Genomic DNA, 20801 nt, shown 5'->3' on the forward strand with positions numbered 1-20801 from the left:
CACGATGTACGATTTATATACCATCATCGATGAAGTCGAAGCTGCAACTGCAACTAACGCAGCAGCACGTTTTTATTTAACGACATCGCGCGCCGCCTCGCGACAAATCTTTTGACATTTGTCAGCGAGGTATTTGCGAGATGATCGCATCAATCAGTAGGTAATCTATATCGGCTCGAAAGTGTGCGAAAAATTACACCTAACAAAATTAACCCGTTTATCTTAACTATTCGATCACGATGTCGAAGAGACGATATTGGAATAATCAGGACAGAAATTTATACTGTAGACGACTCATTGTCCACGAGTACTCGTTCTCACTTCTCAGCCATTCCAGATCGGAATCGATTTTCCTATTTAGACTGAAAAATAGGTATACCACGAGCATGACTGGCGAAATTCGTTCGTCAGATAAAGACAATGGTTCTCGATGGACGATGGAGGCTGTTAACGTGCATCGAGTACGTTGGTTAGAAAAATCAATTATATTGATTCATATCTCATTGTTGCGAGAAATCAATACTGACACTGACATTTTGACATGCAAATATTAATCAACCTGTTATTTATACGAAACGTGGGTATTTAAATATTTTATAACGGTTCGGCCCCATAATACACGTATTTCCATCGCCTGCGATAAGTAGGTATGCCACAAGGAGGCTGCAGTTTTACTCAGTGTGACACCGAAAAGGCGAAAAAGGTCTCGAAACGGTTCGATCTTATTCTTTTGACCGGTTATAATTATACCTACAGTCGTAGCGAGATTGTGTCACTGGAGTAGGCAAATTACATAACGTGTCCAAAAAAATCATAAGAGAGTACGAATACATTTTTTCCGTACCTCGAGTAATTAAAATGAAAAATGGTACATTTTCATTACGACTGTACTTCCACATCGAAATGGTGCTAATTAGCCGATTTGTTTTGAAAACCAATTAGTTAGGCACCTATTGTTAGGGCTTGGTTTTTTTTTGCTCTAAAAAAGGCGGGATTCAACATTAATATTCCTCTTTGAAAAATGGTAAAATAAGCAGGTACGAAAGCTCTAATGATGTGCGTCTCATTTCAGAAGGGGGAGGGGGTAGAAAACATGGCTTGAATTATTTAGATATTTTGGGATCAAAATATTGAAAATTATGAAACTGAGAAGAGAAAAAATATGCCATTCTTTGGCAAAATTTTACCAGGAAACAAGTTAAATTAGCCAAATCTGGTCAAAAAGATTGGAATTAGGTCAATTATGCTCTGTAGTTAATTATTTTTGGTGAAAAATTGTATTCTTTTGAAGAAAAATCTATCACATGACTACAAAAAAAATGTAAAATTCTAGAAAAATTTAAAATTACAAAAAATTGAGTCCTAGTGATGGTGAATTGAGAAATTTTCTAAAAATAAAGAAACCAAAGTATAACTGTGAACAAATAAAAAGGACAAGTCAAAAAAATAAAAACATGTTGCTGTCAGAATTACTGAACTAGTTTTTAATTTCTAATCATTAGCTAGGTAAGCAAACATTTCCCAAAAAATTTCAAGAACTTTTTCAAAAATTGCAAAAAAAAATATTGTAGGGTAAGTTAGTACTTGATTCATAATTTTTGACTAAAAATTCTTCAATCTTGAAACAAAAACAAAAATGAAATACAACCCTTGAAAAAAAATTCAAGTCACTTGAAATTTGAATCAAAAATTTTTTATATTGATTTTACATTGCATAATTAAATACAGTTCTAGGTACCCATTCTCATGAAGGATGAAAAAACTTTTATAGACACTTTTAACCAAATTTTGCAACCCCTAAAAATTGATGATCTTTTATGATCCGGTTTGTTTAAAAGCAACAAGTACTGAAATGAACAGCTAAAATTTGAACTAAAGTTGCTAAATTTTTGTAAGTTTTTCTATCACAACCCCCTTTCTCATTTTTCCGTCTTGTGCAGCTTCAATCATACCATCTAACTCTTTGAGTGATTTTGAAAAATCATTAATTTATTTTGTAATTTTTACAGGCAGAGGTTCAACCCAGAAAAAAATTCCTTTAAAAATGAAGGTGGCTCAGAGAACTTACTTAATAAAGAAAAACTGCATACCTAACTTATGGTTAAAAATTACCAACTTTTTACTCCATAGGTAATTTTTTTTTGTAATCGCAGATGAATATTTTCAACCACCAGAAAAAAATTCAAATGTTTTAAAGATTTTGTAGAAATTTTGCTGAAAATACTCAACAGAACAAACCTCAATTGAACAAACTCTACAGAAAACCACTTTGATAAAGTATTTTTTCAAAATAAAGTGCCCTAAAAAATCTACAAATCAAAATTCAAAATTTTTGCAAGACTTTAATAAGATTTAAAATTTTTTGAAGGTATCGTTTCGCTCAGATTTTTGTAAAAAATCTTGCCCATAAAAGTATCGTAAAATTAACTACTACTCTTTACGGAGGAGAGGGGAACAATAAAACACCATAATTTTCACCCATTAAAGATTTTTTTTTTATCAAACTTTGACGGCTCATATTTCGAAATCGATTAAATTTAAAGAAAAGATTGATAGTAGTTAAAAATTATTCATCAAAATGAGAAAAGCTTCAAGTCAAGTCAAACTTTCACTGTATAAAAGTTCAACTTTTCTCAGTGAATAGAAACGTTGAAGGCTGACGTTTGAAAATTTGAAAAAATTAAGTACTCGTACACTATGAATATATATTTTCATCTTCTATTCAATAAACTAATTTTCAAAATGGTATCTCAGGTACCCAAGGTCCACAATTTTGAACGAAATACAAAAAAACTTCAAAAATTATCACTAATTCAAATACAGATGTGCTGATTTCGAATACATGTATTCACTCAATTTTTCGATGCGATCTCTTCAAATCCGCCCCTCCCTCTGCCCTAAGCGTGGTTAAAATTCCCCCCAAAAAATTATGAGTGGGAGGGGGTTCATTTGATAGATTTTTAGTATGTTGAGGTTAAATATCTACTCATTTTTTTTGGATAAGCCCCTGCCCTTCCCGAATTTTGAAAAAAAAAGTTGCGAAAATGTGGCATGACTTGTCTATTTCTATTAATTCAAAGATACTGAATTCGAATAACGAAGTATTTGGGCCTTCAGTATCCTCCCAACTCCAAAATTAAAAAAAAAAAACTCGAAAAATTGGACCTGCTGATTTCGGGACTTCAAGTTCCAAAACTGAACGAATTTCTCAGACATACATTACCGCTTATACACCCGCCATGTCTCAAATGACCCATCTACACCCACCCCCCCCCCCCTCCAACAAAATAGGAATCAACTCATCACATCATATTTGTTCAATTTTTTATGCATGGAAATACTGAATTGAAAATTTCCTCAAACGAAATACATAAATTGATTGAAAATTTCCAAGCCAGTTTTAAAAGCTGAGAAACATTGTAAAGAAATCACGGTGTCTAACAAAACTCCCAGACAAAATACATATCATGACTTTCTCATAACCTTTTTTTAAAGTTTTTACCACAAGAAAACACCCCCCCCCTTCAAAAAAATAATTTGAAACTGCGAGGATTTTTTTTTTCAATTTATAGGCAAGTAGGTATTTCAGTTTTTCCATTTTTCTGATTTTTTGAACTAATTTTTTAATTAATTTTTCTTTCATTTTAGGTGTTTTTAAAAATTTTCAAGTTTTTTTTCGAGCAAAATTCATGATCTTTTCATGACTTTTATGACCGTTAGGTACCCTGGAAATACATCTATGAATAATAAAGCTACAAGCAAAAAAGTTCAGCAGGCTCTCATTCAGCCCCAATAATAGCTAGAAAGCTAATTTTTTTTAAATAGAAATCCGTCAATGAGTACTTGATGGGAAAACTATATCGAAGGCCACATTTTGATTTTAATGGCCCCAAATTTGTGAGAAAGGGGGCTAAAATCAACATAAAATTTTTTTGGAAATAGGTATGTTTTCTTCCAAATCGCATTTTGAAACAAATTCGATTTGGTTCTAGGTGAAGTTGACCCATTTGACCTCTATTTTTACGTATCTGTCGAAAAAGTTGAAAAACCCCTTTCACTCGATGAAATGACTTCCTCACAAAAAAATCAAAATTCGAAAAGATTCAAAAAATGAACAAATTTTCATTTTTTTGTTGTGAGTGTAATTTTCATCAACTTTTTCATGAAATACGCCAGAAAGAGGTCAAAATAAGACAACTGAATAAATTTAAACCTTTTTTGATGATTGAAATTGAAAATTGAATTTTTTGAATTTTGATTTTTTTGTGGGGAGTTTATTTCATCGAGGGAAAGGATTTTTTCAACTTTTTCGACAGATACGTAAAAACAGGGGTCAAATGGGTCAACTTCACCTATCAAAACTTATTTTCAAGTTTTAAATAAAAAAATAGCATTTTTTCGCAAACTTAAAATTTTTTTAAATCGACTTTACGAAATAACGCTATCCCAATTTTTTAATATGTTGTTCAGCATTAATAGTTGCCCATAACATATTTTTTTCAGAATTTTTGAGAGTCGAAACGATATGAAAACTACGTTTCGAAACTTTTTGAGTTAATTTTTTGTACGAAAAAAAGTGGCAACATTGATTATTATGATATCACCAAAAAGCCTTTCAAAACCCCTAACTATGAGAAAAAGTTCCATTTTGGTAGGTATCGCAGTTATCGAGTAATCCACTGCTGAAATGGATGATATTTTAGGATCACTGAAAACTTTGACACCCCCTGGCTGCCTTTAAAAATGGGCTACAGGGCTGCGATTTGCGCCATTTGCATTGGTCATCCCTTCAAAAGGTCTTTCCAGATGAAAAATTTCAAAAAAATCGCCGAACCCCCTACTACTTCTTGGTTCAATTGACGTGGAATGGCCCTTGAGTATAATAATGTTTTTGTTTCTTTTTACTAATACTGTGCAATACATTTTTCAAGGGTCGATTTTTAAAAAAAAATTCAATCGCAGCCACTTCAAGCGAAAGATCACTTACAGAAATTCTGTTCACTTTTCGATAAACTATCCAAGTGTCTAGCTCCCCCCCCCCCCCATTCAAAAGTAGGTAAATCATACAATTTTATTTTTCAAACAGAATATTAGCTCATTAAATTTTGAGTACAAGCAACAATCTCAAACACTCACTACAATTTTTCGGACACCCTGTACAATAAGGTAGAAAACTTTGAATAAAAAATATGAATTTCAGTGATTCAATTATTCGAATTATTTCTCCTCCCTCACCTCCTGATCACTATTTAATTTCTTCTTGTCTGCCTAGTTTTATATGCTGTTTGCAGATTCACGTCTTATTCATTTGTATTTGTACTTTTTTTGTCTTTTTTTTTGTTTTGTATTCTATTTTGCTTTATTTATTTATTTTTTGCTTGTCTATTTACTCTATTCACGTTGCCTATGTGTACTTGGTTTACATACTTTTTTCTTTCCTTGAATTCGAAATAACTTCTGATAGAGAGCCCCTCGCCGCTCGCGCCCTAAGGCGCATAGGTGTGGGTTAATTTATATGTACCTATTTTATTATTCTATGTGCTATCGCTTATGCTTACTAGTATTATGGTATCTTTGTAAAATTTGAAGTCAATATATTCTCTGATCTCTCTCTCTGTCTTGAAAACGAAACCAATTTTTAGAGGATAGATGTCCTGTCCGTTAAAAAAAAAACGAATACAAGTTTTTCAACTTTCTAGCCCCCCTTCCTTCCCCCTCCTATCAAAATTCCAAAATATATCAATATAGGAATCTAACCACAATGAATCATTCTCTTCATGTCCACAATTCAAATAAGTATTTAACCAAGCCACAAATTATTTTAAGGACATCTCCAGGGGGCTCGACACTACACTCGATACCACACCGTCGAAAAAAAAGTGCTCCTATCGCAACATCTCGTTACAATTTTCTTCTTTATTTCTCCAGCCGCGCCGACCTGATAGATACGAGTATGCATCAGTCGGGTACATTGCATATATACAAAAACGTCTGCAGTCTCAAGTCTCAACATACTTTGTAGTACGGATCCGAGTATGCGAGAGGAGAAAAAACCAGAACCAGATTTACCGGAGGCCGAAAATATGTCCCACGTGTGGTCGATATCGATCCGCGTCGATAAGATCGGTATAATCGCTTTGGTGCCCTGCGCCGCCGCCCAACTCGTATTTATATTTTTAAATACCTAATTACAGCATATACATATAAAACGGTTAGTTTCTAAAAAAGGGTGATCGTATAGAGATTATTAAATGTCTCACATCGTCGACTAGGTATATACGTCCTTCTGTGCATACGGTATATGATAATTATCGCCTATAACCTATCCCACGTGAGTAGCCAATCTCGAGCATTGTATAGGGACCATGTAGTGTAGACGAGTATACATTTTGGAAAGTCATTTTTCGCAAAATTAAGTATCTTATCCACTCCCTAGGTACTTAAAATTAAGCCTTTATATACTAATACCAACGCTATAGTAGATACGTGTGCCTGTGCCATAAATTGGCGAAAAAATATGCGCATGTTTATGAAGTTATACATTTTTATACCTCTCTATCTCCAGCAGTAGTAGCAGGTATAGGTACCTACATGTAAATCATATAATATAAGACCGCTTCGAGGTATATCTTCGCGGCTTCTTGCAAGTAAATATTATATAGATACTATGTTACCATAACCCAAATTCATAAACAGACTAGAGATATCGTCGTCGCATTTAGCTCGAATCTATCGTATAGGTATATGTATTCAACTTCATGTACCTTACCTATACCTATCTATACACTATACAGTATACCTACTTTATTCTATACAAACGTAATATTTCAAAATTTATAGAAAACGCGTGATTTGGCTGCAATGATCTTTTGCCTTTTATTCATACATCGAATACGACCAAGACATTTACTTACCTACATAATCAAATACGAGAGTATACCATACCGGTCTTCTTCACTTTTTTTTTTCATCGCATTACCTACATTTCGTATACGTACGTACGTATGTACAAATCGTTCGTCGAGTTAATTTATTCAATGATAAACCTCGTCGTGTGGTATTGTCGGCTCAGTTTATTGGATAATAAATCATTTTTCAGAAAAACAAATTATACAAACCGAAAGGTTTTACTTAATTAAGCACTTAACCCGAGCCAATGATTTTGAGTCGACGATTTAATAACAATATGTCAACCAACACTTCCAGCGAAGTTATTTTTATAAAAGCAGAATCCTATGGCAAATATGATAATGTAGACAAGAGGCAGCCAAGCTAATAAAGAAATAGAAGGGAAATGGGAAATGAGATTTGAAAAATGTTCAAACTTCAAAGAATTTTAATCGTGTAAACTTTAATCGAATTTATCTACCTACTGAGTTGAATCAATTGAAAAAAATTCGCAAAAATTCTTCCAAAAAGGTTCGAACAGGATGTTCCATTGAACGTTTGTCATTGACGTCAATTTATAATGGCATAATTTATGAAAAATGAACAAATTTTTATAAATGAGTTCTGTTGAGACCACTCAAGATGGAAGGTGGACAGAATAGCATATTTTGAAAATTGAAGGGATTCGAAGACTTCCACGAAAAACAGGAAACAATCACACATGAAATCACTTCAGGACACAAAAAAATGGCATACTTGAGCTTTTTGGGCACACCATTTGTCTCAACTGAGCTACAGAATGCCTCTGCCTCATTCAAAAAATTATATTTTCCGGTTCCCACATTTTCTGAGGTCTTCCACACTTACCCTATCATTTTTCTCAATTTTACCAACTTTTCAAATATGTATCAATCAACTATAGGTAGGTATTCGAAATGACGAGGGGAGGAAAAGGGGGAGCTCAGAAAAGCCCTTTTCAAAGATTATGACTCGTGAGTGGAAATGCTTTTCTGAGGTTTTCCACACTTATCCCATGCATCTTTCTCAATTTTACCAAATTTTCAAATATCAATCAACTACGTATACTCAAAATGACGAGAGGAGGAAAAGGAGCGGCGACTCAGAAAAGCCCTTCTTTCAAAGATTATGACTCATGATCGGAAACATTTTTTTTAAACATAGATAATTTCGAATGAATTTTCTGTTTAATAATTGCGAATTAATTCAACAAAATTGAATTAAAAATGTGAACATGATTTTTATTTCCAAAGAAAAAAAATTAAGTCATATTTTTTGCGCGGATGTTCGCATAGAGCTACATATGACCAGAAGGGGGAGGGGGGATGATTTTCAATTAAGTTCATGCGGTAATACAAAAACTCGTTAATTATACAAAGACATAGAAAGATATCATTTCTGAATTTGGGAAAATATTTTGAAGCACAGTAGTGCCAATTTTTTAGTCATTATTTTTCATTTCAAATTGAATGTTTTTCTCGATTTTTTGGAAATTGGGAATAATGAACAAAATTGGCAGGATTGTATTCCAAAATACATATTTGCCTATTTTCAGAAATCATATAAGTAGATAATCCAGAAGAAAATATTTTCAAATTTCGAAATCACCCAAAAATGAGACATTTTTCAAACTTTCCACCGATATATTTTTCATTTTTTCCCCCCTTCAACTAAATTTTTCATATTATATTTTTCGAATATTATTCAAATTCTTTATTTTCGATGAAAATTTGAATAATATTCGAAATTAATGGAAAATAAAATATGCCCTTTTTTCGAGCGCGGCGGTCAAAATTTTCCCACGACAACGCCGTGGGAAAAACTTGAGCGTCGGGGTAGTGATTTTTGGAAATTTTAAAATTCAAAATTTCATTATAGGAGCTGAACTCAAAACGGGCAGCTGAAATTTTAATGACAAAGTAATTGGGTCAAGAGCTACCACTGAGTCCTGAGTCCATTTTCCATCCAAATTCCTGGGGGACAATTCATGAGGTTCGCTGGTTTTCAGCAGAATCCTAAAAGTGGTCTTGGATTTTGACGTCAATGGTCCAGTTCGACCTAGAATCTCAAATAGCATTTTTTGGAACTGGGCCACCCCCCCCCCAAACAGGTTTGATGAGAGCTAGAGCGAGAAAACGACGACTTTTCCGAAAATTTCCCATTTTTGAGGACTTACATACATCTCCTTTTTCAGGGGCACCTTTGAAGCTAAAAATGTTTCTAGGTGACTTGTTCAACTCAAAATAAAGGTCCTCACCAAATGATACATTCTGTACGTAGTATTGGATATTTTTTCAAATAAAAAAGAAAATTAGAACAGAAGAAAAAAAAGGGTGAAGAAGGGAAATTAGGAAAGGGTATGTAACTTTGGCAACGAGTAATTCGCTTTTTTTTCTGCTGAGGAAGGGTGAAAATAGGGAGGGTTGATACAAAGGTCCAGAAGTAGTCGACTTGTTTCTTTTTTGTAAACGTTTTTGAAAAAATTTCTTCGGAGAATAACAGAAAAGCTCGAAGAAGGGAAGGAGGTATACGAGTAATTTAGGCAACAATTGGTTCGCTTATTTTGGCGTAAAACAGTGAGGAGGAAGGGAAGGAGGAGGGAGAGGAGGCTCCTTGAATACTTACAAATAAAATTTTTCGTACCTAATCCAACACTTTTCAAGGCATATTTCAAAACATTCTTTGTTTTTTTTGGGAGGAGGGGCAATTTCGAACTGGATTTGCAACATTCTCAACAATTTTCGTGACTTTAAAAAATTCTGAATCAAATTTAGATAAGTATAAAACGTTTGTGGCTCTGAAGATGGGTGCATAGAAGATGTAGAGAATTTTTTGAGAGGGGGGTGAGAGGGGGGTCCCGAAATTGGTTCAAAATCACCCTTTCAGAGGGAATCTTATAAATTGACTAAGCTATGTAAAAGAAAATTTACGAATTTTTTCATAAAATTTTCACACTTTTTTCAAAGTGTTTCAAGACTCTCCTATCAATTTCTATCCTTGTCCATTTCTAGGCAAACCTCTGAAAAATAAAATTCCAATTATTTGAAAAAAATTGCAAATTTTTAAAAAATATAATCAATTTTTGAATTTTTTAAAAATAATTCATAATTTTTACGACTTTTTTAAAAAAATGATGACATTTTCCATGATTTATGAACACTCTGGTCACATGATGAAAACATCTGCTAAAAATGCTGTGGCTGGTCAATTTTTGAGATCGAATGTATGAAGTCCTCCCCCCCTCTCCTTCATATTTTTTTTTCAAATCGTGTTCAATTTTTCCAAAATAAGCCTTCATTTCAATTCTCTTTAACCACTCAGTTTTGTCGAAAAAGTTGAAAATTTCGAACCCTCAATTTCAAACAATCACAGCAAGGCAGAGAATAAAACTGGAAATTTCCATCACAAATCTCAGCTAAAAAGAGCATTTCCTCCAAACTCAAAGTAAGGAAATTCCGATTCGAATCCTTCCGAAATAAAATTTTCACAAAAATGGATTTAATAGAAAAGGCTCAAAATTTTACCCCAAAAATCATCAAATCAGATTGATCAGCAACACTGTCACCGAGCTTCGGATTCTTAAAAAACTCATTTTTATACTTGGAAATGAAAAAAAAAGGCTTCAATTGTAAACTAACCCCCCCCCCCTTCCCAAGACTCTGGAATTGAAAACTAATTAACTATACAGATGCATCGTATTGATTTGATCTTGTAATAGGAATGAAAAACGTTTGACTATTATTTTGCCCAACTTCAATTCCAAAGTCCGAGCTATCATCCTTGGAAATGCTCAGCATTTATCAAGATTGCACTTATGCAACGTACGATTCAACGGTAATTTTTTCCGTATTTCAGCATTAAGTAGTTCAAAATTTTTCGGGTACAAAGTTCATTTCTCACTTGAAAACCTACCCTGAGAACCCCTTAGATGCGCCAAAATAATCACAATCAAAATTCCAATGACGTTACAGAGTCTCTAGTTTGTAAAAGTAATAAGTCATACATTATCTGTTGAGATTTAAAACTGAAAGCAGTCATTGAACCTTATCTGATAGTGATAATAATGAATAATCAGGAAATTTGAGGACCCCTAGATTCAAAAAAAATGAAAATTCACATCCTCAGTCTTTTCTACCGTTTTCTATAAATCACTAAATCAGCGCAAAATTAACAATTTGAAGACTTCTAAACCTGATTCATCAACTAAGTACAATCCTCTGAAAATATTTAGAAATCTGTTTCAAAATTCCTGCGATTTTTTCTAAATTTTCTAAATCTGTTCATTTTTATCAAAAACTTTCAAAATTGTCATCGAAAATAAAAATCTCAAAAGTCAAAATTACTCGTCTAAAATCAATCAAATAAAACACTTTATGGGTAAGTAGGTACTTGAAATTTAAAAAAAAGTGATGAAGATCTTAATATATCTTAAATTCGAACACGAAGGAGCTAAAACCACTACAAACGATCAACGTGATCTAATTTTCAATCGAGCTCATCATGTGAAAAAAATTGTTCGGTATTTAAAACCATTTTTGACCAACAAATTGAAAAAAAAAGGGCCACAGGAAATAAATAGCAGCACTAAAATTAAAGTCATAAGTATGTGTACATTTCTATTTCATTAAAAATGCATACTCATTAGTCAGCTGGACAAATACATCATGAGCAATAATTTTTCATATAACAAAAAGATTATTTCCTACACCTCCCTTCTTTCCCCCTCCCCCATCTTGAGAATTGAATGACTCAAAAAATGGCGAATTTTCAAATTGAGAACATTATGTTTTCAAAATTACCTACTCAGCAAATCAGATTGACAAAATAAGCACAAAGAAACGATCGATTCTCTTATTTGGATTTTTCAGCAGTATATAAGGCGTCTATTCCCCTACTAATTCGCCTCCCCATCCCTCTCCCCCCTCTCGCCACTTCAAACATCCATAAATTCGTGTCATCTCACGAGCTAATTTTTTTTGTTTTTTAAAGAGTAAAAATTATAAGGCAATTTTAAAATATCGGTTTCAAAAAAAAAAAAAAAAAAAAAAGTAAAACCCAAACGAATTTTACATAAAAATAAAATCCAAAAAATACCCAAGAATTCGAAATATTAACGATGAAAACAACAAGAAACACACGAAAAATAACACATACGATGAAAAAAACTTTCAAAAAAACGATAAAAATGCAACAAAAAAAAACGCATAAAAACCACACTTACGGGGTGTTCTCAAAACATCAAATGGCGAATCAGCACTGATAATTCGAATGTGAAGCACTATCAAAATATTTAAAATCACCCGGAAACGTTTGCACATTTTACAGAAACGAGCAGCATGTATCAGAACATTTTAAGTGTCTGTAAAAACGCAAAAATAAAACATATCATAATTCAGACAAAGTTCGAATTTCGGCATTATACGAGTAAAAATTACGTTCAACACACGATTCCGGGCTACACACAATAACGAGAGTACGTACACAACGTTTCGGCAACACCAATTACGAGCTCGCGACTAACTTTTAGCTTTCGGAACTCCACGATTCCGAAGCCGAAGATGGCTCAATGTGTGTACAGGAGGTACGTATAATCTGGTCCGTGATTCTGGGAGGAGGTTAAGAGATGCTCGGAGGAACGAGAAGCCGGTTTCGGAAGCGGCTAAGAAAGGGCAACGCGCTCTAACGACTAACCCTGACATTGTTTCCATAGTGGTAATGTCCCAGGGAAAAATGAAAAATTACGTATGCAATTGGAACAAATGATCACGTTCGATCGTTTACTATACGTATGTACGTCTTACGTATCGACTAATCGTTCCAACGGCGTAGATAATCTCGAAAAGTACGACTATCGAAGGGCTCCACCATCGATCATGTAGGTATAATTTTTTCCAAAAAAAAAAATCCAAATGTCCATCTATGTGTAGGTATAATGACGAGGAATTCTTTAACCATGGACAAAAAAAAAATACCCGAGTATTTCTAATCTCGATTACTTTCACTTTTTTACACGTGTCCAGGTACATACTTCCTGAAATATATAGCGACAAAGCGAATGGAAAATTGTTTTCATTCCGATATGTATTCTTCGCCGAGAACTACACTCGTTTCTTCTACGAATTTGTCTCTCTGAGAACCATTTTTTTTCCATCTTCGTCATCCTTACCCAGACAAATGATTTTATACTCGATTCCAGATCTCGTATTATCAAAGAAAGAAAAAAATCGACTTTAGTCGTATATGTACGAAGCGCATAGATCGTAAAAAGAAGGAAAAAAAATTGTAAAAAAATTTTACGACTATTTAAAAATTCATCGTAATAAACCGCAAGAAGAAGAGCTGAGAGGAAATGCCCCACACACCGTCTGATTGCAGTATGACAATAATCCTCGCAAAGCAAACCAGTTAGAAAACGTTTCAAAAATTAATGTTATAAAAGTATTACACAAATGGAGAGACGATACTCGTATTCTTCTTATAAACATGTGAGTTGCACACGATTCGATTCCCCTTCGCTACCTGGTGTCAATTATAAAGCGAATAAAATACGAAAAGTACTTATGTAAAGTGTGGGAAAATTCAAGCAGACTGCATGGCGCTGCTTATACCCGAGGCACTGAAACTTGTCCATGTCCAGGCCTCGTGTTTAAAGGTAGGGCTCCCTAGTAACTCTCGTACGATATGCAAGTTGCTCGTTTCTCGACAAAATTCACAGTTTGGGTACGAAACGAGGCGATATAGACGATGCAAAATACATGCAACGTGTTTCCTTTCCGTGTTCGATTGATTTTACACCTATTCGATGCAGTTTAATTTGAATAAGTACATAAAACGCCCAGTGCCCAGATACAAGAGCGTTTAAAAAAGCGTGAAAATTCGATTCGAAACGAGAATACATGATTGTTTACAAGACGATGGTGGCGCCCATCCTGGGGCTAGAAATTTGGAATTGCAAACTAGCTGAATTGATGATTAAGGTGAAATGTTGCGGGTACCTTTTGGTAATTTATTCTATTTTATCAATATTTGATCGGCTTTTCGAGGGATTATTTTGACAGAGGGAGGGGGGCTTAAAAAGCATGCCTCAGAGAATCGAGCCCGAACTCTATTTCAAAATTTAAACGCCTCTGATAAGAGCAAAATTTTCTTGGAATTTTACACGCAAAATTAGTTGTAATTTTTTTCGAAAAAATCAATGGTTTTCCAATTTTTAAAAAAGAAATTGATTTTGAAAATGCTGACCAAGGAACGACATCGAACGTATAGCTCTAAAAAAGCATGTTTTTAAAACACTCGTAACCAAAATTTCAGCTTCCGAGATTAATTTTTTCTATTTTTACTTTTTAGACACAAAAATAGTTTTTTATTTATTTTTTTTTAAATCAGGGAAGCAGTGATACTTTTAAAACAGATTTTTTTGTGAAATTGAAAAAAAAAATAATTTTTCGCCAAATTTTGATTCCTCAAAACCAAATTTCATCACATTCTGGCCAATTTCAATTTTTCCAATACTTTTCACTTCAGATCGCTCCCCCCTCCCCCCTCAAAGGTGTGAAAATAGTTTTAGGTTACTAAAAATTTGATTTTTGCTTACTTTCGAGCAAACTGAAAAACTCTGATTCGATATGACAAAGTTGATGAGAAATGAGAAATGAAAAATTATTTTGCCACAAATGATATTTAGTGGGGAGGCCCGCATAAGGATCACCTCCACCCCCTACCGATCATCCGGGGCAACTTTTTTCTTAAAGGGGGAGTCGTGAGGAACATTTTTAGCCTTTGCCCTAAAAAAAAGTGGCTCTACTTACAAAATGGCGGCCATTTTGATTGACAGGTCAGCCGAAATCGCAGATTTTGCGTTCCAAAATAGGACTTGCACGAAATTTTTCAAACGGTACAAACGTAGATCGAAAGATCAGGCAAAAATCCATCACCTTTCAAAATTTCAAGTGCTAAAGTGCGTTTTTCGATTTTTGGTGAATTTTTGAAAATCGAATTTAGGCCAAAAATGAGGGAAAAAATCAAAATTTTACCAAATTGACCAAGAAAACTGAAATTTGGGATATACTCTATTTTCGACATGCGAAATCGATTGGAAACTGTTTCAACCCGTTTTGAGCAGTTCTGGAGCCTGCAGCAGATTTTTGAAACTTGAAATTCCCACAAAATTTCATCAAGTGAAGTTGGAAACCTGAAATTCATTCTGAAAACTAATTTCAATACGCTAAGGAGTCGACTGCAAGTAGATTACAACTTACAAGTCGTTTTGGAGCCTTCAGCGAGTTTTTGGACATTACTGGAGTCTCCAGTAAATTTTTGAAACTTGCAATTTCTACAAAATTTCCTTAAATGGAGTAGAAAAGCCGAAAGTTGATTCGGATAGATTTTGTGGCACTTTTTGAAAAACAGAAGTTTCTAAAAATCTGCCGGAGACTACAAAACTGATTGAAACTACCTGCGATCTACCTCAGAATAATGTCAAAAATGAAATGTCTCCGTTTGGCAGAATTTTATGGAAATTTCGAGCATTGAAAACTCTGCTGGAGGCTCCGGTAATTTCCAAAAAGTCGCTGGAGGCTCCAAAACGACTTGAAATCAACCGGTAGTCGATTTCATAGCGTATTGAAAATTAGTTTACAGAGTGAATTTTAGCTTTCCAACTGCTTTTTATGAAATTTTAAGTTTTTAAAATCTGGAGGAGGCACTAGGAATTTTTGAAAAGTCGCTGGAGGCTCCAAAATGACTTGAAATCTACGTGCAGTTGACTCCCTAGCGTATTGAAATTAGTTTACAGAATGAAATTTATCTTTCCAAACTGCTTTTGATGAATTTTTGTGGAAATTTCATGTTTCAAAAATGTACTGGAGGCTCCTCGATTGGAAACTGTTTCAACCCGTTTTGAGCAGTTCTGGAGCCTTCAGCAGATTTTTTAAAATCCGAAATTCCCGCAAAATGTCATCAAACGGAGATGGAAAGCCGAAATTTACTCTGCAAACTAATTTCAATACGCTACGAAGTCAACTGCAGATGGATTTAAAATCGTTTTGGAGCCTCCAGCACGTTTTTGAAAATTACTGGAGCCTCCAGCACGTTTTTGAAAATTACTGGAGCCTCCAGTAGATTTTTGAAACTCAAAATTTCTCCAAAATTTCATCAAACGGAGATGGAAAGCCGAGATTTATTTCGCAAACTATTTTCAATACGACATGAAGTCAACTACATGGTGGTTTCAAATAGTTTTGAAGCTTCTAGCTACTGTTTAAATTTCAATTTTCCAAAAAACGCCATACAACCTTTCAAAAAGTCGCTGGAGGCTCCAAAACGACTTGAAATCCACCACCAGTTGACTTCGTACCGTATTGAAATTAGTTTGCAGAATGAATTTCGGCTCTCCCATCTTCATTTGATGAAATTTTGAGAGATGTCAAGTTTCAAAATGCTACTGGAGGCTCCAGTAATTTTCAAAAAGTCGCTGGAGCCTCCAAAACGATTTGAAATCCACCTGCAGTTGACTTTGTAGCGTATTGAAATTAGTTTGCAGAATAAATTTCGGCTTCCCAACTCCATTTCATAAAATGTTGTGGGAATTTCAAGTTTCAAAAATCTGGTGGAGACTCTAGTAATTTTTAAAAAGTCGCTGGATGCTCCGAAATGACTTGAACCCACCTGAAGTCGTCTTCAGAGGTTGTCAAACTTGGATTGCGAAGTAAATTTCGGCTTTCCATCTCCGTTTTATGAAATTTTGGAGAAGTTTCAATTTTCAAAAATCTACTGGAGGCTTCAGTTATTTTCAAAAAGTTGCTGGAGGCTCCAAAACGACTTGAATACAATTTTTGAATAAACTCTATAAATTCTTCAATAAATTTTTGAGACATTTTCAACAATTTTTACAATTCTTGTACTATTTGAAGCAATTTTCATAAAATTTTGACAACTTCAGTGATCATTTGTTTAAATTTCTCAATCAATTTGTGCTTTTAGCAACTTTGACGTTTTTTGTAACAATTATTTTTATGACATTTTAAGCCATTTTTACATCATTTTGAACAGTTTTTCAGTTTTTTGGACATTTTTTTATGGTTTTTAAATTTTTTTTTCAATATTTTTGGCATAAAAAAAATAATTTTTATGTAAAAAGCTCAACTGAACGGATTTTTTTATACATTTTTCGTCAGTTTCTGAGATTTTCCCCACATTTTTTGAAAACTTTGTTAACTCGTGTAATATTTTAAGCAACAAAAAAAAATTCTGGCAGTCCTTATGAAGATATAACTTATTAATAAAGATTTTATTCTACGTAATTTTACGAAATTTTCAGTCACTTTCATCGCCTTTTTAGAACATTTTTGGCTAGTTTTAGCATTTCCATTATACATTTAAACAGGGATATAAGAAAATCCAAAGAGCATACAAAATTACGTCAGCAGATCAAATTTCAGCAGCTGAATTTCATGTTTTAATTTTTGAGAGATTTAAAAATTTTTTTTTGACATTTTTTTTTATACTTACTGGGCGTGTATAATTGCCAGGATTTTTACGCCCAGTTTCGAGGGGTTAGTCTATATTTGGTTTGAAAGATTGATTTCTTTGATGTATTTAAGAATTTTTTCCATCTGCTTGATATTGTCAGGAATTGTAGGGTTGAGGTCTGAAATGTTTAAGGATTGACGTTTTGTTTTGAGGAAGGGACAATAGAATAGAAGGTGTTGAGTGGAGATTATTTCAGAATTACAGAATTGACAGGTGGATTTAGGAGCTTTGGTGTATAAATGGCTGTGGGTTGATTTGGTATGCTGACCAATTCTGAGGCGGGTGATTATGATTTCTTATGATCTATTTAGGTGACTAAGGTGCTTCCAAGGGAGGATTGTTTTTTTGTGGGTAAATAGTTTGTGATTTGTTTGAGTTCCATAGGTTTTGCCAATTGGAGTTTTGGATGATTTTTAGAATGTTAATAACATCATCATGGGTCACAGAGAAAATTTTAGAGGGGGTAACAGCTGTTTTAGCTGATTTATCGTCTACTGCCTGATTTAAATTTTGATCAATTTTTTGTTGAAAAAAAAATCACAAATTGAATCATGTAGAAAATAAAAAATTGTTCTATCCGCTATTTATGATATTTTCGACCACCTGAATCGATTGATGGTGGTTTCGAGCCATTCTAGAGTCTACGATGGAATTTTGAATTTTCCCGTTTTGAAAAAAATCTCGAAAAATTTGATCGGCTGAGGCATCATTTTTAAACATTATCGAAAATACATCCCCACTCCCCAGCCAAAATGTCAGATGTTCAAGTACATTTTTCGATTTTGGTGAATTTTCAAAAATCCAATTCGGTCCTAAAATGAGAAAAAAAAATGTCTGGCGGGTTGATCTACCATTGAGCTGAAATTGGTACATCAAGCCCCAGAACCGATTAAAAACAGTTTCGAACTATTTTGAGCAGTTCTGGATCCTCAAGCAGGTTTTTGAAAGTTCAAATGTTCACTAAATTTTACCCAAACTGAGGTTGAAATGCTAAAATTTACTTTAGACGCTAATTTCATCATTCTGAGTCGAATTCTCTAAAATTGGTTTCTGCCAGTTCGGAAGCTTATGCTTCTTTAGCGATTTTTTAGTTAAAAATTTGAGAAAAAAAATGATTCTGAATGGGTAGAAACCCATTTTGGAAATCTCAACAGGATAAAATTATGGTATAAAGTGAATTTTTGTGGAAATTCCAACTTTCAAAAATCCGCTAGAGACTCCAGAACTGTTCAAAACAATTCAAAACCGTTTCTAATCTACTCTCGGGAGGCCAAAAATGGGATAGATACAGACCAAATTTTAGCTTTCTAGGTCAATTTTCTGAGATTTTGTCCTCCCCCTCCCCATTTTTTTCCAACTCTACATATAATTCGACTTTCAAAAACTTCACCAAAAATCGAAAAATGACTTTATAGCAACTGAAATTTTGGCTGGTGACGAATTCATGCATTCTCTTTTGATTTAGCTTATCCGGATCAAAAAATTTCTTGCCAATTGAGATCCCTACCTCTTCGAGTCATTAGCTTCACCTATTTTTGAAACTTCTCCAATGTTCAAAATGAAGGAGGAGCAGAAGAGCAATTTACACCAAATCTTCACAATTTAATTGGGTACCTACTCCTAGGACGAAAAATTTACAAAATGAGCCTTAAAAATTGCTGGTTTCAAATTCCATTAAAATACTAATCAAAGGATTGTTCCAAGTCTGAGGCTAAATTTCATATTATCGAGCTCTTTCAGTACACATAAAAGTTTATTTGATCTGCTTAAAAATCTCATTCGTCTAGCTCAAATTACTCCAAGGCTGTTCTCAGTGGGTCATCAAACAATAGTAAAATTTCTCTCTTAATGCCAATTTTTTTCATTTCGTCTCCGACACTCGTCTAGCTCGAGCCGAGCACACGTATCAGACATTCTCGATGGAATTTTATAATTATCATCAACAATAATACCTCTCTTCGTTTCCTCAGCAGTTCACAAAAAAAAAAAGAGCAAATCTGGCTAAACGTAGGTACGTATAATAGAAATGTAATAAATTATGCAGCTCCGCATACCTCATAATATGAGATGCATTATAATCCTCTACGAAGAAATTTTTTTCACATAATTAAACTTATAATAATATAGGCTACCAAGAGCAAGAGCAAGAGTAAGTATAATGAAAATTTCATTGTTGCGAATGCGAATTATCGTTGCTCGGGCTTTGCTCGCACATGTGTAGCTTCTCTGCGCATTCGACTCGAGTCTTTAGGGCTTTTGACCTAGACCTGTAGCTAACCAGTTATAATCCCCTTAAGTTTTTGTTATATGTACGCTAACCTTATATTCGAGTATAACTGTTACGATCAAAGCATGCGAATATTTTACTGAATTAGACTATTTATGTAAATTTCGTATCAATTGCCGAAACTCGCTGGTTCCTCTCCTCTCGCGCTGATGCAGTCGAATCGACAAAATTTTTTCAACCGCGTATACGTATGGATGGAAAAAGCTTGGACGTTCTACTCTCTAATTTGACTATACAGCAAACTGGTCCTGCAGAGTACTACCTATATACCTATCCATTCTACGAGTAGTACGTATACCACTACTCCTGTTATAATTTCAATTCCGAATCATAAACTCGTTAATGTTATACCAATTATTGGTATTTTGAATGAAGTGCACCCGTGTGGGCTCGTTACAAATACGATCCCCCCTTTCACTTGTCTTCGTCTTCGGACGGACGCAAGACGCGATGCATAGCGATGGCGGCGGCTTTTGGTCTGGGTAATGAGACTTGTGTGAAACTTTTTCCCTTTCTTGTTTCATTGAAACGGAAATTGCGACGGTGTGACGTCATCGTACGACTAAAGGCATAGGTACTAGGTAGGCAAGACGTAGACGAGATTAGATGAGGCAGATATCATTCGATCGAGATGCTGTTGGGATGGGAGGGGAAAGGTGTAGAATTTTTTCAGCTGGGTACATTTAATTCATACCACTTTGTGTTCGTTTCATTGGTCTAAAAACTTCGAACAAAAATCCGAAAAATTTAATTCAAAATTGTTTCTATGAACTTGACACGAGTGAGGCATGAAGGAGGAGAATGGGAGGGGGGTCGAAAAAACCATTCATGAAAGAAAAAAGAATTAAATCCACGTCAATGGTCATAATTTCTGATCAGGCCACACATCCTACTTTGTAAATAGGTAGTTAATTTCACTCCTCATGCCGAATTTTAGGATAAGAGGTGTCAAATGCACAATAAAGTATAGGGTTTCGTTATACAAGTCGAACTCATTGACTCGTGACTTTCATTTTTTTCGAGTCGTCTATAGATAAAAAAAATTCGGCTCGTAGCTTCCTACCTATCGTATTATTTG

The 20801-nt window shown here is 34.2% G+C and overlaps 1 protein-coding gene across 2 annotated transcripts in view; it reads right to left on the bottom strand.

Moving 5' to 3' along the window:
* LOC135847777 (myb-like protein U) overlaps nt 1-20801 on the bottom strand; it is a 33902-nt gene that overhangs the window by 6453 nt on the left and 6648 nt on the right. Inside the window, exon 2 of one of the 2 annotated variants that reach the window (XM_065367477.1) lies at nt 12128-12265. The exons of the other annotated variant lie outside the window; for it this stretch is intronic. Coding sequence (XP_065223549.1) covers nt 12128-12224 — 97 coding nt within the window. The 5' untranslated portion in view covers nt 12225-12265. The remainder of the gene's footprint in view (nt 1-12127; nt 12266-20801) is intronic. 2 annotated transcript variants of the gene reach the window in all.

The sequence above is a fragment of the Planococcus citri genome, chromosome 5 (assembly GCF_950023065.1).
Source record: "Planococcus citri chromosome 5, ihPlaCitr1.1, whole genome shotgun sequence".
Lineage (NCBI taxonomy): Eukaryota > Metazoa > Arthropoda > Insecta > Hemiptera > Pseudococcidae > Planococcus > Planococcus citri.